General features: G+C 39.2%; 1 protein-coding gene across 1 annotated transcript in view; it reads right to left on the bottom strand.

Annotated features, from left to right (window-relative positions):
* Window positions 1-18,106, bottom strand: part of LOC150077289 (putative inactive 1-aminocyclopropane-1-carboxylate synthase-like protein 2) — a 268,091-nt gene that overhangs the window by 126,653 nt on the left and 123,332 nt on the right. Inside the window, exon 8 of the mRNA XM_090386134.1 lies at window positions 835-909. Coding sequence (XP_090242260.1) covers window positions 835-909 — 75 coding nt within the window. The remainder of the gene's footprint in view (window positions 1-834; window positions 910-18,106) is intronic.

The raw sequence follows: 18,106 nt of genomic DNA on the forward strand, positions 1-18,106 counted from the left end.
AAAATGAAAATATAATTTTTTTTTAAGATAATTATATTTTATTTAAAAATTTTTTTTTTGCGAGACATGTCTCAAAGATCATAAGGTTTAATTATAAAAGAATGTTGCTTCTTGCAATGAGACAGACACTTTGTGTATCAATGCAAATTGTGTTATTTTTTTTTTAACTTCATTACTTAAGATTGTTGTTAATAATTCTGAAGTAAAAGTATTAATACAATAAATAAATTTTCTGTTTATACTCCATGACAGCCACCTACGGTTAGAGGAATTTACAAGTGGGGACTACAAGAATATTGTTGTCTTTTGGGTTATCACATGGGTTCAAGCACATAGCATGCATAACACCATACATGTACTTGATTGACAAACACTGCACATTCACTTCGTTGATTTATTGTATTTCTTAAAGTTTGTAGTGTCTTGTAGCTCTTAGCTGTTCATATCATAAAACTAAAGGAAGTCAAAAAAGTGGTGCTCAATAAAACAACCAATTTTCTATTACATGACTTTATGTAACTGCAAATTATAATCATATGTTAGTCTCTCAGGTCACCTATTTTAAATATTCTATACGATACCATAAGCAGCACGTAACATGACTGATGGTCTGTGTGAACAGTTTTAGTTTAACATTATCAATGTTATACTTCAGTTGCCAACTCTCAGCCCATCTGCTCAACTTTAAAATATAAAAATAAAAGAAAAAATTAGAGGAAAAAAGGTTAAGCCTAAATACATTAATATTAATTAAGTAATATTAATATAAATTACTAAATACTGATACTTAATTTATTGGTCTGGGTTGAAAAATACACAGAAATTAATACGTACAGCATTTCTTGCTCTTTGATGTGCTCTTGCAACTTTTTCGAGGGTTAGCTGGAAGTGCTCTCCATTCTCACTTGTCTGAAAACAAAAATAATAGTAAAAATATACAATTCTATAAATGCTAATTTACTCCTATAATGAAGTCTAAGAAAGTGATTATATTATAAGAGCACTTTTGTGGAGGTCAGGAGTGAAATATATATACAATATTACTCTTGTCGGTGCTGATCAAATGCTAGGACTGCAAAGAGACATGCTGACTCACTGGCTTTTTGAGTTTTCCTTCTTTTCCAATCATTCTTTCTATATAGGCAGACTTTATTCCATAACTTTAAAAATAGTCCAAGCCACATTTTCCCTTTAACCACCACCCACAAGAATAACATTGTAAGTTATTTAATCATGACAGTATCAAGATAAAATATCATGATTTTATCATGACTAATGACAATATATGAGAGTGAACTGAAAAGGAATTCATCTTACTGCATTAGAAGCAGGAATAGAATGGCATCCAATCCTTGAAACAAAAGCTAAGACTGCACAACAACTCAAACCCAAGAGGTTGGAGTTGTTGTGGAGTCTTAACTTACTCCTACAATTCTGCTTACACAGATTAGATTACATTAGACTGGGGTTTTAATGCAAAAACCATTGAGGTTATAATGAGCTAGGACAAAGTCATAATTTCAAAAAGAAACCAAGGTTTTGTTAACCTTTAAATAGGTTACCTTGTCATAAAGTTATGTACAGAATGAAATAAAAGGCAGTATTAAAGTAAAAATAAATTGTCTATTTTATATAAGTCTATACAGATTAGCAGTTTATAAAAAATTAAAAACTGTTGGCACATGGGCATTATTGGATAAAATATGACCGAGTGTATAAGGCTCAGTCAGATGGTTAAAAGAAGTGAAACAAGCATTTCTAAAATTGGTATATTTGGTTAAAACATGCTTATGTTTTAATAAAATCACACTGCTTGCACATAGGAGGGGCATCAGCCCTCAGTAGAAAGCAATATGTCAGTTTGCTGATATAGTTTGCTTGCTATCTGTCCATGCCACAAATCTTGCCACTGCAAATATATCTTATTACCAATTATTTGCCTGTAGTCTGTATAATGGGGGACTGACAGGCCAAGATTATTTGTGGGGCTGCTGATTTGGCTGTATGCTTTATCAGCCAAATCATTTCTGCTAATCCCAATGTGGCTGAAGTTCCATCAGAAACAGATATCAAATCCACCTTCAAAGTGAGAGCATATCATCACTGATAAATCCTGCAATACACTCAAATAACTAGTATATATAATAAATTGTTAGTATTGGCAAGTTCTCATGTGATCCAAGGCTAACTCTATAGCATGCAGGTTCTATAGAGTTAGCCTTGCAGTATATATGCTGCACTTGAAGGGTATCTGCTCAGATATAATATTGTCTGAAAACACGGCAGAAGATAGCACACATAATTCAGACTTCGAGCCATCCATGTAAACTGGAAAGAAGTCAGAATGTCAACTCGGTGTGCTCAATAGAGCTGAACGTGAACAGAAGACACTCAGCCATCATCTAGTTTTTTAAGGGAGAAGTGGAATGTTGGTATTTGAGCATGCCAGTGTGGAATGGGTTGCTTGGTGATCAGACAATCTTGTCTACTGTGATGTTAAGCTCTCCGAGTAGTCCTTGAATATGAAAACCAAATGGATGGTTGGCAGTCTGAAGAGTGTTATAAAGATTTTTCCACTGTGGCTCAAAAATGTATGTCAATGTGTAGTGATTTGCAGGGAGTTCAGTTTAAAATACAACTGTTTTCTTCAAAGCAACAAGAATGGTTCATTTGCTTCCACATATAAATTTTGGACAGGAGATGTTCTTAATGCCAGTAGTAATATGAATAGCCTGATGGTGAATGGAGTCAAGCCACCAGAGGATGCTATTTCTGGAAGATGAATATATCTGGGACTCATAATCTAATTTTGATCACACAAGTGCACAATACAGAGTAAAGTTCACTGGTCTGCACCTCAAGAAGTGGAAGACAGTGGAGAATGTTCAGCCCCATTCTTCCCAAGCACTATATGTGCACAAATGACAAAATATTTTGAAGAAATGGCAACTTTTTTGTCAAATGTAAGTCGCAAGAATTTTGCCTCTGGTACTACTGAAATAATGCTTTGTCCAAGTCATAATTCTTATGCTCAAGACAAAAATGTATGCAATTCAGTAAGAACCTGAAAGAATTGGCCACTGTTCTGCAGTTAAGTGATCAATGGCTTGTTGCAGTTGTCTCTTGATAACTCCCATGTTGCATGATTGGGAAAATATGTTATAGTCAACAACATAGAGGCATTGTTTACAGTTAGAGGAAGTTGTTTGGTAATGACATTTACTTTAATGGCAAAAAGTGTAACACTTAAAAATGATCCCATCGGTACTCCCTCCTTTTGACAAAGGGACTGAGAGGGGGTGGATCCCATTCAAACTTGGAAAAAAAACACAACTGGATAAAAATTATTACTAAACCTCCAAATTGTCATATGCTTTTTCCTATTAAAGAAGATGGACTCCTGGTGCTCTTATTTTAGGAAAGCATCTCCAATAGATGTTTCCAATCTAATTAAGTGGTCCAAAGTGGACCTGTTCCTTTGGAAGCTGCACTGAATGCTGGAGAGCAGGTTATTTGATTCTACGTACCACATAAGACAAGCATTGGCCATTCTCTCCAATATTTTGTACAAACAGTTAGTCTGTTGAAAATTTGGGATCCTTTCCTGGCTTAGCAAAAGCAATTGCCTTGCACCAGGTGTCTGGAAAATCCTCGTCAAGGAAGATTCTGTTGTATAGGAAGAGAAGTCATCTGGTTCACTAGCCTTTGTAAGGGGAAGAGCTGTTTTCTGCTGAATGGTAAGTGGACCATTATATGGATAAACACCCTTTGATGTAAAATTATGGACTTGTTTTTTCAGTTTTGCATTTAAGGACCAGAAACTCAGAGGAGTAAGGTGATGTTGCTGAGATGTTATAAAATGTTTCCACAAGAGCATTGGACCGGGCGCCTCCATAGCCAGGTGGGAAGGAGCAGCAGTGCATAGCACACGCTTCTTGATTAGACCGGGGTTCAAGCCCGTCACCACCAAATAAGGAGGATGCGGAAAGGTCAGGGAATGACCACCACATATCCCGGAGCAATATGGCCTTAGCTGTTAATGCTCCTAAAAACCAAATAACAAACAAGAGCATTGGCTGTAGCAGTTGAGTCTGCAATAGTGCATCTATTATATTCCAGAATTGATGAGGGGATGTGATGTGCATTTTCCTGATTCTGCCCCTTAAGCTGATTGCCAGGGTAACAGATCCACAATTCATTTTGCCTCTGGTGTCAGATATAACGTACTTTAGCATATGTACATTTAAGGCTATGAAATTAGCTGTAGTGGGATATTATCGGAATTTATCTTAAGGCTTTGTTTTGTGCCTTTTTTTGCTGCTGTGCATTCTGAATTCCACCATGGTTTGGGAAATGGTGGAAACTGGGTAGGTGTTTCTGGAATTGCAACTGCAGCTGCATAGACAATACTTTGTGGTGTATGTGACTACAACATTGATAGGCTCCTGATTAACTGTACTGATGTTAGTATTTATGATTAATGCCTTAGTCAATCTTTTGGCATTTAATAGGTTCAAAAAATTTAATCAGCAAGCTTTAGCTATGAGATACTTGTTTTCAGAGTTTCTCCAGTTAATAAATAATGCATATACATACACATCAGTACTGTACTATCAGCCAACTGGTTCATGAAAATCAGTGCAAAGCAGCAATTGGGAAAAACAAAGTTTTCTGTAGCTGTATTCAGATATTAGTACACTACAATGCTTGCTTGTTTTACTTACCAAATTATTAAGCAGCTATACAGCATGCAATTAAAATGTCAAAAGTAACAAATACAGCTGCATAAACATCTGAGAACAATTTTCAACATAAACATCTGAGAACAATTGTTTAGTTAACCATCAAGTAATGTTTGTTCTGAGGGGGTTTTTCATTTCCAGCACTAGATAAACAAAGCCAGAATAAAAGCTACCCTCATATACAAGTCACACCTACAAAATCAAAATTATATGATGTTGAAATGAAAAACCATTTTATGCATTCACATAATTTTTGACATAAAATAATATGCACATCTGTAAAACTAATTCTTCTTTCAAGGTTGTGTTAATTGTGAAATGTAAATTTGTAGAATACTGATACTGTTATACATGAGGATAGTTCCAAAACTAATTTTTTTAGTTTTGGAATCATAAACACCTCCAATTTCTTTTTCCTGCTCTTGTCATGTTGTATACTCATGTCAGGTGAAAATTTAAACATTACTGTTAATATCCTGCAAGTTTTATACTGCATACCAGATAGCAGAGCTGTAGTGGTCTATGAAAATGGAGGAAGACACTGAGTGCAGATGAGAATTGATGTGTTACTGGGTGTCTACATGCAGAGAATACTATGTCAATTGAGATTCACCAATGTTAAAAGAATGTTTATGGAGATATATTTATGAGTCAATGTGAACATAGGTAGCAGGTTAAGCATGCCAGTGATAGCGGCAGTGATTTTAAGACCATGCCAAGATCAGGCTACTCTTGCACTGCAGTGACAGTGGAAAATGAGGAGAGAGCGGGACTGGGCTTTAATGAACTGAAAACAATTCTGAAAAATCTAGGATACGGGAAATTTTGCATCATATGGGTTCCATGAATGTTAACACCAGATCACAAGGAGCAGAGTTTAGGCTTCTGTCAATACTCTGGAGTCGTATGAGACCATGGGTGACAATTTCCTTAACAGTACAAATATCCAGTGCGAGACCTGGATATGTCATCATGGTTGATGACGTTGTAGAGCGAATATCATCTTTTAAGGGCACAAAAGGTGATGTAATATAGTTGTACACGTTGGCACTAATAATATTAAGAGTAGGAGACCGGCAGAATTACTTAACAAGTACAGGTCACTGTTGAACAAAAGCCGAGAATTAGGGTTGAATTTGAAAGTGTCTGCAATTCTGCCCAGACACGATAGGAGGGAGTATATGATGAGAGCCTTGTCGATCAATTCGGCCCTGGAAAGATTGTGCAAGGCTCAAGGGGTAGAATTTTTTTCAGCCTGGACTGTACTTGTTAACAGGAGAGATTGCTTCTACAGGGATGGGATACACTTAAACAGAAAGGGTGCAAGAATTTTTGCTGATGCTATTGAGGCAGTGTTAGGTGGGTCGGAAAACTGCTAGCTTGGGGGGAGACAAAGACCAATAGATTGACAGTAGCCACTGGCAGAGGTGAAAGAGATTCTTGCACTGCTTCTATTAGAATGAGCAGAAGCCTGAAAAACAAGATGCATGGTATTTCAGAGACTGCTGGGAGCCATTGCGGTACAAGTAAACACATGGGTTGTGTTAGGGTAGCTAAGAATAGAAACAGGTGCAGGTATACTTGCGTGTACACCAATGCTAGGAGTTTAGTAAATAAATTTGATGAATTTATTTGAGGTATTGCTCAAAACATCAAAGGCAGATATTGTTGGGATATCAGAGACGTGATGTCACACAGATATAAGGGATGCAGAACTGGAATTTGGGGAGTACAACGTCTACAGAAAGGATAGAGAGGATAGGAAGGGGGGAGGGGTTATACTATTAGTTAAGAAACACTTAAAAACCAAGGAAGTGAAGCCAGTCGACATCGCTGGACAGTGCAGTGTTAAGTCAGTTTGGTGTGACATAAGCATTGGGAGATCAAAATTGAGAGTAGGAGTGTGCTATAGGCCTAATGACTCTGATGAGTATAATAAGGAACTGTACAGGGAAATAGAGTGGGCCAGTAAATCAGAGAGTCTTATAATGGGAGATTTTAATTTCCCAGATATTGACTGGAATTTGGGGGCTGGTTACTCACACACTAGCAGGGCTTTTATGGATTTATTGGATGATTGTTTTCTACATCAGCATGTTCAGGAGGCAACTAGGGGGAGTAATACTCTTGATTTGATTATCAGCAGTGATTCTTCATGCATTAAGAATCTGCAGATAAATGAAACACTAGGTGGCAGTGATCAAAGTGTGCTGAAGTGGGATTTACTCAAAGAGGTAACTACCATTAGGGGTAAAGGGAAGGGTTATTGCTTCCGTAAAGGCGACTACAATGGACTGAGACAGTATTTAAATTCTATACAGTGGGACCAACTGATGATGTTACCAACAGCAAATTCAAAATGGGAAGCATTCAAAGAACTTATCTTGGAAGCTACTAGGCTTTACATACCAACTAAGAAATATTGTTCAAGGTTAAGGCCAAAATGGATGTCAAATGAACTAATGAGGCATATGGCAGAGAAGAAAAATGCATGGGATACTTACAAATTAACACATGACACAGAAGCCTATGATAGATACAAGTTGATATGCAACCAAGTTACAAAGGAGGTTAGGCAGGCGAAGGCAGATTACGAGAAATCCTTGGCAAGGGATGCAAAGAAAAACAGCAAAGAGTTCTTTACTTATGTAAACTCTAGAAGGAAGGGGGTGAATCAGATTGGTCCACTTGATATTGATGGGTCAACTGTTGATGATCCTGCTCAGGTAGCTAACAAACTAAATGAATATTCTGCATCGACATTCACACATGAGGAGTTATTCAGCAAGGGGAATGCCAGAGGTGTATTCAACTCTAGCAGTAAGCTTCAGAATCTTGAAATAACTGGGAGTAAAGTGGAGGAGAAACTGTTGAAGATAAACACAAGAAAGGCACCCGGGGTGGATGGGATCTATTCAGTTATATTAAAGGAGGCAGCAAAGGAAGTAAGTAAACCCTCAGCCATAATTATGAGAGCTTCCTTGGACTCAGGGGAGGTACCCATAGACTGGAAATGTGCAAATGTGACCCCAATTCACAAAGGAGGATCAAAGGCTGACACAAGTAATTATAGACCTGTGAGCTTAACTTCTGTTCCAGGAAAATTAATGGAGGCACTGGTTAAAGAAGCACTGCAGGATCATCTTGACAAGACTTCAGTTATAGCTCAGACACAGCATGGTTTTGTTAAGGGGAAGTCTTGCATGACCAACTTGATTGGATACTATGATGCAGTCACAAAAGAACTGGATGCAGGGAATAACTTTGATATTATATACTTGGATCTTAGAAAGGCTTTTGATACTGTTGCACATGGAAGACTGCTACACAAATTGGAGCCGTGTGACATTGGAGGCAAATTGCTGCTATGGATAAAGGGGTGGTTGAGGGGGAGAAGACAGAGATTGGTAATCAATGGACACTGCTCATCGTGGACTAATGTTATTAGTGGAGTCCCTCAGGGCTCAGTGTTGGGTCCTTTATTGTTTTCTGTATTTATAAATGATATTGATGATGGTATATCAAGCTTAATGTCCAAGTTTGCAGACGATACGAAGGTTGGCAGGGTTGTAAAGGACACTACTGACACTATGCTGCTGCAACAGGATCTGGAAAGGTTGAGCAGATGGGCTAAGAGGTGGCAAATGAAGTTTAACATTGACAAATGTAAAGTACTACACATGGGAAACAGCAACCCCAGAGCAACGTATCAACTCTGTGGTACTACACTGACAGTGGTAGAGAATGAAAGGGACTTGGGGGTGGTTGTGCAGGCAGATATGAAGTTCTCTGAGCAGTGCAGATGGGCTGCAAGAGTAGCTCATGGAGTATTGTCAATGATATACAGGAATTTTTCCAGCAGGGATAAGGAGTTGATTATTCCCTTGTATAAAGCAATGGTCAGGCCACACCTAGAATACTGTATACAGGTCTGGAGGCCTCATTTCAAGAAGGATGTAGAGCTGCTGGAACGAGTACAGAGAAGGGCAACAAGATTAGTGAATGGAACAAAGGGGTGCTCTTACGAAGAAAGGCTTAAATTTTGCAAATTACAGTGGCTGGAGACTAGGCACCAGCGAGGTGATCTGATAGAGGTGTATAAAGCCTTGAATGGTTTAAGCATGCTCAATGCTGATGGGATTCTTCCTCTAGCTCAGAAAAATCACCTGAGAGGGCATAAATTCAAATTGAGGAAAGACAGATGTAGGATAGACGTGCGGAAATTTGCCTTTAGCCAGCGGGTGGTTGGTTGGTGGAACAGACTTCCATCCCTTGTGGTTGAACGAACAGAGGGGTGAAGTGGAAGTGGGTTTTTTTTTTTTTTTTGGCAGATGCTGCATAAGCTTGCTTTCTTGCATCAAATGCCTCTACTAATGCTAATGCTAATGAACAAGAGTCAAAGAGGCAGTCTATGGAGCGATGACGCAAGGGTTCATCAATAAAGAATCAATTTATGGCCTATTCACTGGAAAAATCAGGTGTTCTGGTTTGTTTGTTTTTTTATTTTTTTTATGAAAAAAGCAGAGTTATCCTCATGGATTTCCTGTAACAGGGACATGCACAATTTATTCTCCTTGCTATGTTGAGACACCAAAGAAGCTGATAACAAGAATTGTAAGAAAAAATCCAGGGAAGAAACGAAAATATTTTTCCTTCAGCACGATAATGCCAGAATATACCAGGATTCTGACAAGCAAGATCAGCTGTTCAGCCACAACCCCCTCCCACCCACCATATAGACCAAACCTTGCATCACACTTCCACCTGTTTGGTCCCATGCAGGATGACCTTCACGGGGAAAACTTTGCCAATGATGATTCTGTCATTTCATTCATCTACAAGTGGCTCTGAGAAATCAGCAGCAACGTTTATGAAAAAGGGATGCAGGCTCTGGAGCAGCAGTAGAAAAAATGAGTACAAAGCAATAGTGAATATGTGAAAAATAAATGTAAGTACTTATAGTACTTAACATACCTGCAGTGGTATCCAAGAAAAAAAAAATTTGGAAGTATTAATTTCAGAGCAACTTTCATAAATACTTAACTCAGATGACTTGAAAAAAAAATATATATATTTTTTTATGTAAACCCCAAACACGAGAGGTATTAGAACTTATAGTACTTAGTACTGTGGTTGGGTTGGATGATGAGAAGACAAAAGAAGATATTTGTTGACATTAGACTTGAACTTTGTAGACTAATTATCAGGAAATACGTATGAAGGAAGGTTGTTCCAGAAAATGGCAGTTGAATAAATAAACGAGGAAGAAGAAAAGTTGGTTCTATGAGTTGGACAGTAAATGGATGTTGGATGTTGGATGGTGGCAGCATGTGTTCCGACTGTTTTGAAAGAGAGAGAGCAGGAATTATAGAAGCCAATTCAGAAGAACAGTGCCCATGGAAATATCTGTAGAAAAGGCATGCAGCAGAAACAGAATGTCTATGAGACAGAGTGGAGACACTCTGTTAGAGATGAGTCATTAATTAACCTAACTGCCATCTTCCGAATGGAATCTAGAAGCCTGAGAGAGGTTTTGGGGGCCCCAGATGTGGGAACAATATTCCATGGTAGGGTGGATTTGCGATTTGTACAGAGCGAACAGCTGTTTGGAAGAAAAGTAACGCCAAGAGCAAAAGAGAAAACCAAGTTTTTTAGATGCAGAGGAAGCAATATTTGTAATGTGCTTGTGCCAAGAGAGGTTAGAAGTCAGGGTAATCCCCAAAAGAGATACATCAACTTGATTAGAAATCGGAGTGTCACCAAAGATAAGCATAGGAGCAGAAGAATCCTTTTTGCGAGATATAAGACAGGACTCAGTTTTAGAAGGATTGAAATCAACTAAGTTGTCTTGCTAACTCCTGATGTGATTGCCCCACTGGACAATTAGTTAGTTAGTTATTTGGTTTTTAGGAGCATTAGCAACTAAGGCTATATTGCTCTGGGATATGCAGTGGTCATTCCCTGACCTTTCCGCATCCTCCATATTTGGTGGTGACGGGCTTGAACCCCGGTCTAATCAAGAAGTGTGTGCTATGCACTGCTGCTCCTTCCCACCTGGCTATGGAGGCGCCTACTGGCCAATTACCTGGAGATCGGCATTTAAGGAATTGGTAGTGGATATTCGAGAAGTTAAAGCTGATTGAGCAGGGCAAGGTTTCTCAAACTAGAAAGTTGAATGCAATGAGCTATCATAAGCAAAACTATGGATAGGATTTCCGGTCAATGGAAGAAGGTCATTAATATAAAAGGAAAAGAGTGGGGGGAAAAAACTGAACCTTGGGGGACACCAGCATTAGTGGAGAAGTTAGAAGACAGAGAGCCATCTACCATCACCCTCAGTGAGCGGTTAGAGAGAAAACTGGACAAGCAACAGAAAAAACAGTCGGCAAACCATAAGATGGAAGCTTGTTTAGAAGACCTTTATGCCAAACATGATCAAAAGCCTTTGAGATATCAAGGGCAACTGCTTGTGTTTCGCTGAACTTTTCCATTGAATTTGTCTGTAAATGGGTAACATAAGCCAGAATATCACCAGTGGATCGACACTGACGGAATCCATACTAGCGATCATTGATCCGATGGAAGGTTTCGAGGTAGTTAAGAGTTGGCGGTTAATTGATTTCTCCATTACTTTAGAAAGAGTAGAAGTAATTTCAATAGGACGATAATTGGATGGGAGGGATTTGACACCCTTTTTAGGAACTAGCTGGATATGAACAAATTTCGAAGAAGAAGGAAAAACACCTTTGGAATAAGAAAGTGAAAAAAGGTGGCAAAGAACAGGAGTAAGTTCAGGAGCACAGGTTTTGAGAACAAGTAAAGAAATACCATTAGGACCTGGAGCTTTTTTAGCATCAAGATTCATCAAAATTCTTATGACATCCTTTTGATGGAAGACCACAGGCGGCATTGAATGGAGCATGTTGAGAATGGTGGGAGGTGTTTTACCAAGATCATTAATACAAGAGTTGTAAGAAAAATAGGATGCTAGCAGGTCAGCTTTATCCTTGGCTGAAGTGACAATAGAACCATCTGGTTTTGACAAAGATGATGACAAAGCAGAGATGGGCAAAAGTTGCAACCAATAGTTTTGACAAGAGACCAGAATGCTCAGCTACCATTAGGGCAAGAAGCAAGTTTTCTACTCAGCCTGTTCAAAATCTAGTTTGGACTGATTAATAACTGCTTTACAATTGTCGCAAGGTTTGGTGTAGGCAGAAAATGAAACTGAAGAATTGGAAACAAGCCAATTACGATATGGGGGGAAGGAACTATTATTCTTCTTCTTATTATTATTATTATAATATTATTTCTTCCTAAACGGAGGGTTCCACCTAGTGATGTGTATTGCTGCCAAGTACAAAGGGTGGGTGTTATGTCTGGTGTTACGGTTAGTCGAGTAACTCTCTAACCATCCTACAGGTGTTCAGGATTTCTACTTTCTGGAGTTCCTTGTAGGTGTTCTCTGGGAGACCTAATACTGTGAGGCTGTTATGTAGGGTCTTTGGCACCATACCAGTGGTTGACATAGTGATCGGGATGGTTGTTACTTGTTGCATATGCCACATCTCTTTGATCACCAGTCTTAGGTTTGTGTACTTCCTGATTTTCTTCTCATGGGTTTTCAGGAGGTTGTCAGTGTTGGGCACCACTATGTCAATCAGACAGGTATCCTTTTCCTTCTTGTAGACAAGGGTTATGACCTGTCTATTGTGTGGGATTGCCTTGTCCGTTATTATGGCACGGTTCAAGTACAGCTGGTGGGTTGGGGTCTATAGCATTAGCATAGGCACATGATGCAAGAAAGCAAGGTTATACAGCATCATCCAAAAAAAAAAAAACACCCTTATTTCACCCATCCACTCGCTCCAAACGTTTGTCAAGTTCTGTCTTGAATCTATTTAAGCTATCAACTTCTACAACAACAGATGGAAGTTTGTTCCAGCAATCAACCACCCACTGGCTAAAGGCAAACTTCCGCACATCTATCCTACAACCATCTTTCCTCATTTTGAATTTATGCCCTTTCAGGTGATTATTCAGAGCAAGAGGAAGAATCCCATCAGCATTGAGCATGCTCAAACCGAGCAAGCAACAATACAAATGCCGTTACGGCAAAGTACTTTTACCGGCAAATTTATCGAACTTTTGCGTGCTTCTCGTGTGGGCTTTCTTTACCTTTGTCCAGTAATCCAACCAAGGAAAAGAAGAATAGAATTCTCATAGATCATCCCATTTCATATTCTTGCAGTGCTAATCAACACAAGGCTAAGAACAGCATAAGAGAAAGATTCAATCAGAGAAGAAACCATGACCAAGTTTTTATCTAGGGCGACTAGAGAACCACCCACCTCAATCACGTACTTTGAGGGGTTTTTCATTAGGAAAAGATCAATAATGTTGCATGTGTGGTTAGGATTGTCTAGTATTCTGGTAGGTAAATGAATAATATGTGAGTTATTAGTAGCAACAGCCTCAGCATCTTGATCAGTTGGGTTCGTGTGACTAGGAAACAGAAGCCAGCTGGACTTATGAACATTACAACTGCCAAGGAAAACAACCTCACTATTAGGAAAGTTGGACTGGAGAATGCAGTGTTTCATAGAAAGGAAGTCAAAGGGTTCCAAGTGATTAGTGTATTTGGGAAAATTATAGATGTATATATGAATCTGACAGTAAGGGACAGAAAAATTTTAAGCCAGATAAGAACAAGAAGTGGAGATTTCAATACTGTCTCTGACAGGGATAGGCAGAAGAACCACCTTTAGTATTAGCATTAGTAGGGGCATATGATGCAAGAAAGCAAGCTTATATAGCATCAGCCAAAAAAAAAAAAACACCCTTCCCATTTCACCCATCCATTTACTCTAAATGTTTCTCTAGTTCTGCCTTGAACTTATTTAAATTGCTGACTTCCAATATAACAGATAGAAGTTTGTTCCAACTATCAACCACCCACTGGCTAAAGGAAAATTTCCGTATTGTCTTTCCACTGGCTAAAGGAAAATTTCAATTGTCTTTCATCAATTTGAATTTGTCCCCCCCCTCAGGTGAGTAATCTGAGCAAGAGAAGAATCCCATTAGCATTGAGCTTGCTCAATCCATTCAAGGCCTTATACACCTCAATTAGGTCACCTTGCAGATGCCTAGTCTGCAGAAGCTGTAATTTGTAGAATTTAAGCCTTTCTCATTAACCCCAACCTTTTGTTCCACTCACCAATCTTGTTGCCCTTCTCTGTACTCATTCCAACAGCAGCTAATCCTAAAATGAGGCCTCCAGACTGTATACAGTGATCAAGGTGTGGCCTGACCATTGCCTTATATGGTACAATTACCCCCTTATCCCGGCTAGCAAAATTCCTGTATATCACTGACAAGACATTATAAGCTACTCTTGCAGCCTATTTTCACTGCTCAGAAAACTTCATATCTAACTGCAGAATTATCCCCAGGTCCTTTTCATCCTCCACTACCCTGAGTGTACTACCAACCAGTTGATATGTTACTCTGGGGTTACTGCTACCCATATGCAGTACTTTACATTTGTCGATGTTAAACTTCGGTTGCCACCTCTCAACCCATTTGCTCAACTTTTCCAGATCCTGTTGCAGTAGCATACTATCATTACTGTCATTAACAACCTTACAAACCTTCGTATCGTCTGCAAACTCCTATATTAACCCTGATATACCTTCATCAATATCATTCTATCCCAGGGGCTCACATCTGGTGAATATGGGCTTGACAAACACAGGGTCCTGAGCTGGATATCATCATTCTTCTCTTCTTGCTTTCTTGGTGATTCCCTTCTACTTCTCTCTCTCTCTCTCTCTCAGGGTAATGCAGGACTTTTTTTTGGCTGGTGCAGCATAAGCCTCAGGCTTCCTTGCACCATATGGCTAATAATAATAATAATTGATAAATACCAAAAACAACAATGGGCCCAACACCAAACCCTGGGGAATTCCACTAATAACATTATCCCATGAAGAGCAGTGTCCATTGATATCCACTCTGTCTTCTCCCACTAATCCATCCTTTTATCCATTATAGCAACTTGCCTTTAATGCCATACTGCTTCAATTCTTTACAATAGTCTTCCATGTGCCATAGTGTCAAAAGCTTTCTTAAAATCCAAGTATATGACATCAAAATTATTCTTTGAATCTAATTCCTTTGTGGCCACATCATAGTATCCAATCAAATTTGTCAGACAAGACTTCCCCCTTAACAAACCCATGCTGTGTCTGAACTATAACTGCAGACTTGTCTAGATGATCTTGCATCGCTTCTTTAACAAGTGACTCCGTTATTATCCCTAGAACAGAAATTAGACTAAAAAGGTAAAGTGCAGCCATTATCAACCCACTGCAGGATGGAAGCCTCCTCAACAATTCTTGGTGAGGGAAATGGACTATAATCTGCCACACTGGTTCAGAACGGGTTGGCAGATCGACCGTATTCAGCAATTAGGGGCTTGAACTCTGGTCTACTGAAAGAGCCTGTGCTACTGCACTTCCGCTCCTGACCATTCGGCTGAGGTCTGTAATTACCCACGTCACAATTTGAAAACCCTTTGTGAATTGGGGATACATTTGCACTTCTCCAGTCCATGGGCACATCCCCTGAGTCCAGAGAAGCTCTCATAATTATGACTAAGGGGTTTTCTTACTTCCTTTGCTGCCTCCTTTAATATAACTGAATAGATCCCATCCACCCCAGGTGCCTTCCTTAAGTTTAACTTCTCCTCAATTTATCCTCCACTTTGCTCTCAGTTATTATGAAATCACTTACCTCCCTTTTAGAGTTTGATAAACAACTGCCTCTCTCCTCTTTGAATAACTCCTCATATGTGAATGTAGATGCAAAACTCAATTAGTTTGGCAGCTATCTGAGAATGACCATCTACGGTCAAACCATTGATATCAAGTGGGCCAACTTGATTCATCCCCTTCCTTTTAGAATTTATATAAGTAAAGAACTCTTTGCTGTTTTTCTTCACATTCTTTGCCAAAGATTTCTCGTAATCTGCCTTCGCCTGCCTAACCTTTGTAACTTGGTTACAGACCATATATCTTATATAGCTTATATCCATAGGCTTTGTCACATGTTAATTTATATGTATCCCATGCATTTTTCTTCTCTGTCACATGTCATCCATAGTTCATCTGACATCCATTTAGGCCTAAATCTTGAACAATATTTCTTTGTTTGTATGAAAAGCCTAGTATCTTCCAAGATTAATTCTTTGAATGCTTCTCATTTTGAATTTGCTGTTGGTAACATCATCAGTTGGTTCCACCGTATAGAATTTAAATACTGTCTCAAACCACCTTAGTCATCTTTACGAAAGCAAAAACCCTTCCCTTTACCCTTGATGGTAGTTACCTCTTTGAGTAAATCCCACTTCAGCACACTGTGATCACTGCCACCTAGTGGTTCCTTTATCTGCAGATTCTTGATGCATGAAGAATCATTACTGATAATCAGATCAAGAGTATTACTCCCTCTAGTTGCCTCCTGAACATGCTGCTGTAGAAAACAATCATCCAATAAATCCACAAAAGCCTTGCTAGTGTGTCAGTGACCAACCCACAAATTCCAGTCAATATCCGGGAAATTAAAATCCCCCATTATAAGGCACTCTAATTTACTGGCCCACTATTTCTCTGCCCAATTGCTCATTATACTCCTCAGATTCATTAGGCCTATAACACACACCTACTCTCATTTTTCCTTTCCCAGTGCTTATGTGACACCAAACAGACTCAGCATTGCATTGTCCACCAAAATCAATTGGATGCATTTCCTTAGATTTTATGTGTTTCTTACCTAACAGCATAACCCCTCCTCCCTTCCTGCCCTGTCTATCCTTTCTGTACACATTGTACTCCCCAAATTCCAGTTCTGCCCTGCTTATGTCTGTATAACACCATGTCTCTGATATCCGAACAATATCTGCGTTTTATGTCTTGGCTAGCATTTCAAGCTCATTGAATTTATTAAATATACTCCTAGCACTGGTGTACATGCAAGTATACATGCACCTGTTTCTACTCTTAATTACCCTAACACAGCCGATGTATTTATTTATTCGACTATGACTCCCAGAGTCCTGGAAATTCACATTGCCTTGCTTTCCAGGCTGCTGCTCAATTGCATTTCAATAAAAGTATTGCAAGAATCACTTTTACATCTGCCAGCGGCTACTGTTAATCTATTAGTCCTTGTATCCCCACCTCAAGCTGGCAGTTTTCCTACCCACCTAACTCTGCCTCGATAGCATCAGCAAAAATTCTTGCACCCTTTCTATTTAAGTGTACCCCATCCTGTAGAAGCAGTCTCTCCTGTTAACAAGCACAGACCAGGCTGAGAAAAATTCTACCCTTTGAGCCTTGCACAATCTCTCCAGGGCTGAATTGATTGACAAGGCTCTCATCATATACTTCCTCCTATCGTGTCTGGGCAGAATTGCAAACACTTTCAAATTCAACCCTAACTCACAGCTTTTTTCAGCATTGTCTTGTACTTGTTAAGTAATTCTGCCGGTCTCCTACTCTTAATATCATTAGTGCCAACGTGTACAACAATATCACCCTTTGTGCCCTTAAAGGATGATATCTGCCCTACAACATCATCAACCTTTGCCCCTGGCAGACATACCCTGGTCCTGTTTCATCTATCCTTTTTTGCACAATGTGTTCCCCGTTCCCCTGACAATAGAATCACCTACAACAACTAGTTCCTTTGGGACCAGTGCATTCTGCCTTAGGGTTGTCGCTGTGTTGTGTGATGTTCAAGTGCAAGCTCTGGCATTGATGTGGGCAGCTGAGAGCTTGATGGGCCCCCTCAATTTAAATCCTTCGAGGGCATTCACCCTGTCCTTCAAGCTCTCATATACGCCCATAACAATGCCGAGTTGGTGCCGGATTTCCTCGCACTCATTACATCGCGAACACACACAAAGACATTCCCCTTGGCAATATCATGTCCCGTTCCTGATTGCCCCACAAACATTAAACAAGCAGTGCATTTCAATAGACTGTGATTCAGAGAACAACCCCCCCCCTCAGTTTTCCCCCGAGCCACAGAACTTCCACTAGTTTGAGCCTTTTGCATTGCTGCTCTGGTCTGAGTCATGATTTCTATTCAAGTTCAGTAAAATTCCAATAAAAAATATAACCCTTATCCCAATACAGTTATAACACTATATATATGTATTTCGGTATTGAATATTATCTCCGAGTTATGTTATATGACTTTCTTATCCCCTCTATTATATAAGTAAATAAGTCTTTGCTGTTTTTCTTTGCATCCTTTGCCAAAGATGTCTCATAATCTGCCTTCACCTGCTTAACCTCCTT

The sequence above is a fragment of the Mastigoproctus giganteus genome, chromosome 12, assembly GCF_048544385.1.
Source record: "Mastigoproctus giganteus isolate SK-2022 chromosome 12, ASM4854438v1, whole genome shotgun sequence".
NCBI classification, from domain to species: Eukaryota; Metazoa; Arthropoda; class Arachnida; order Uropygi; family Thelyphonidae; genus Mastigoproctus; species Mastigoproctus giganteus.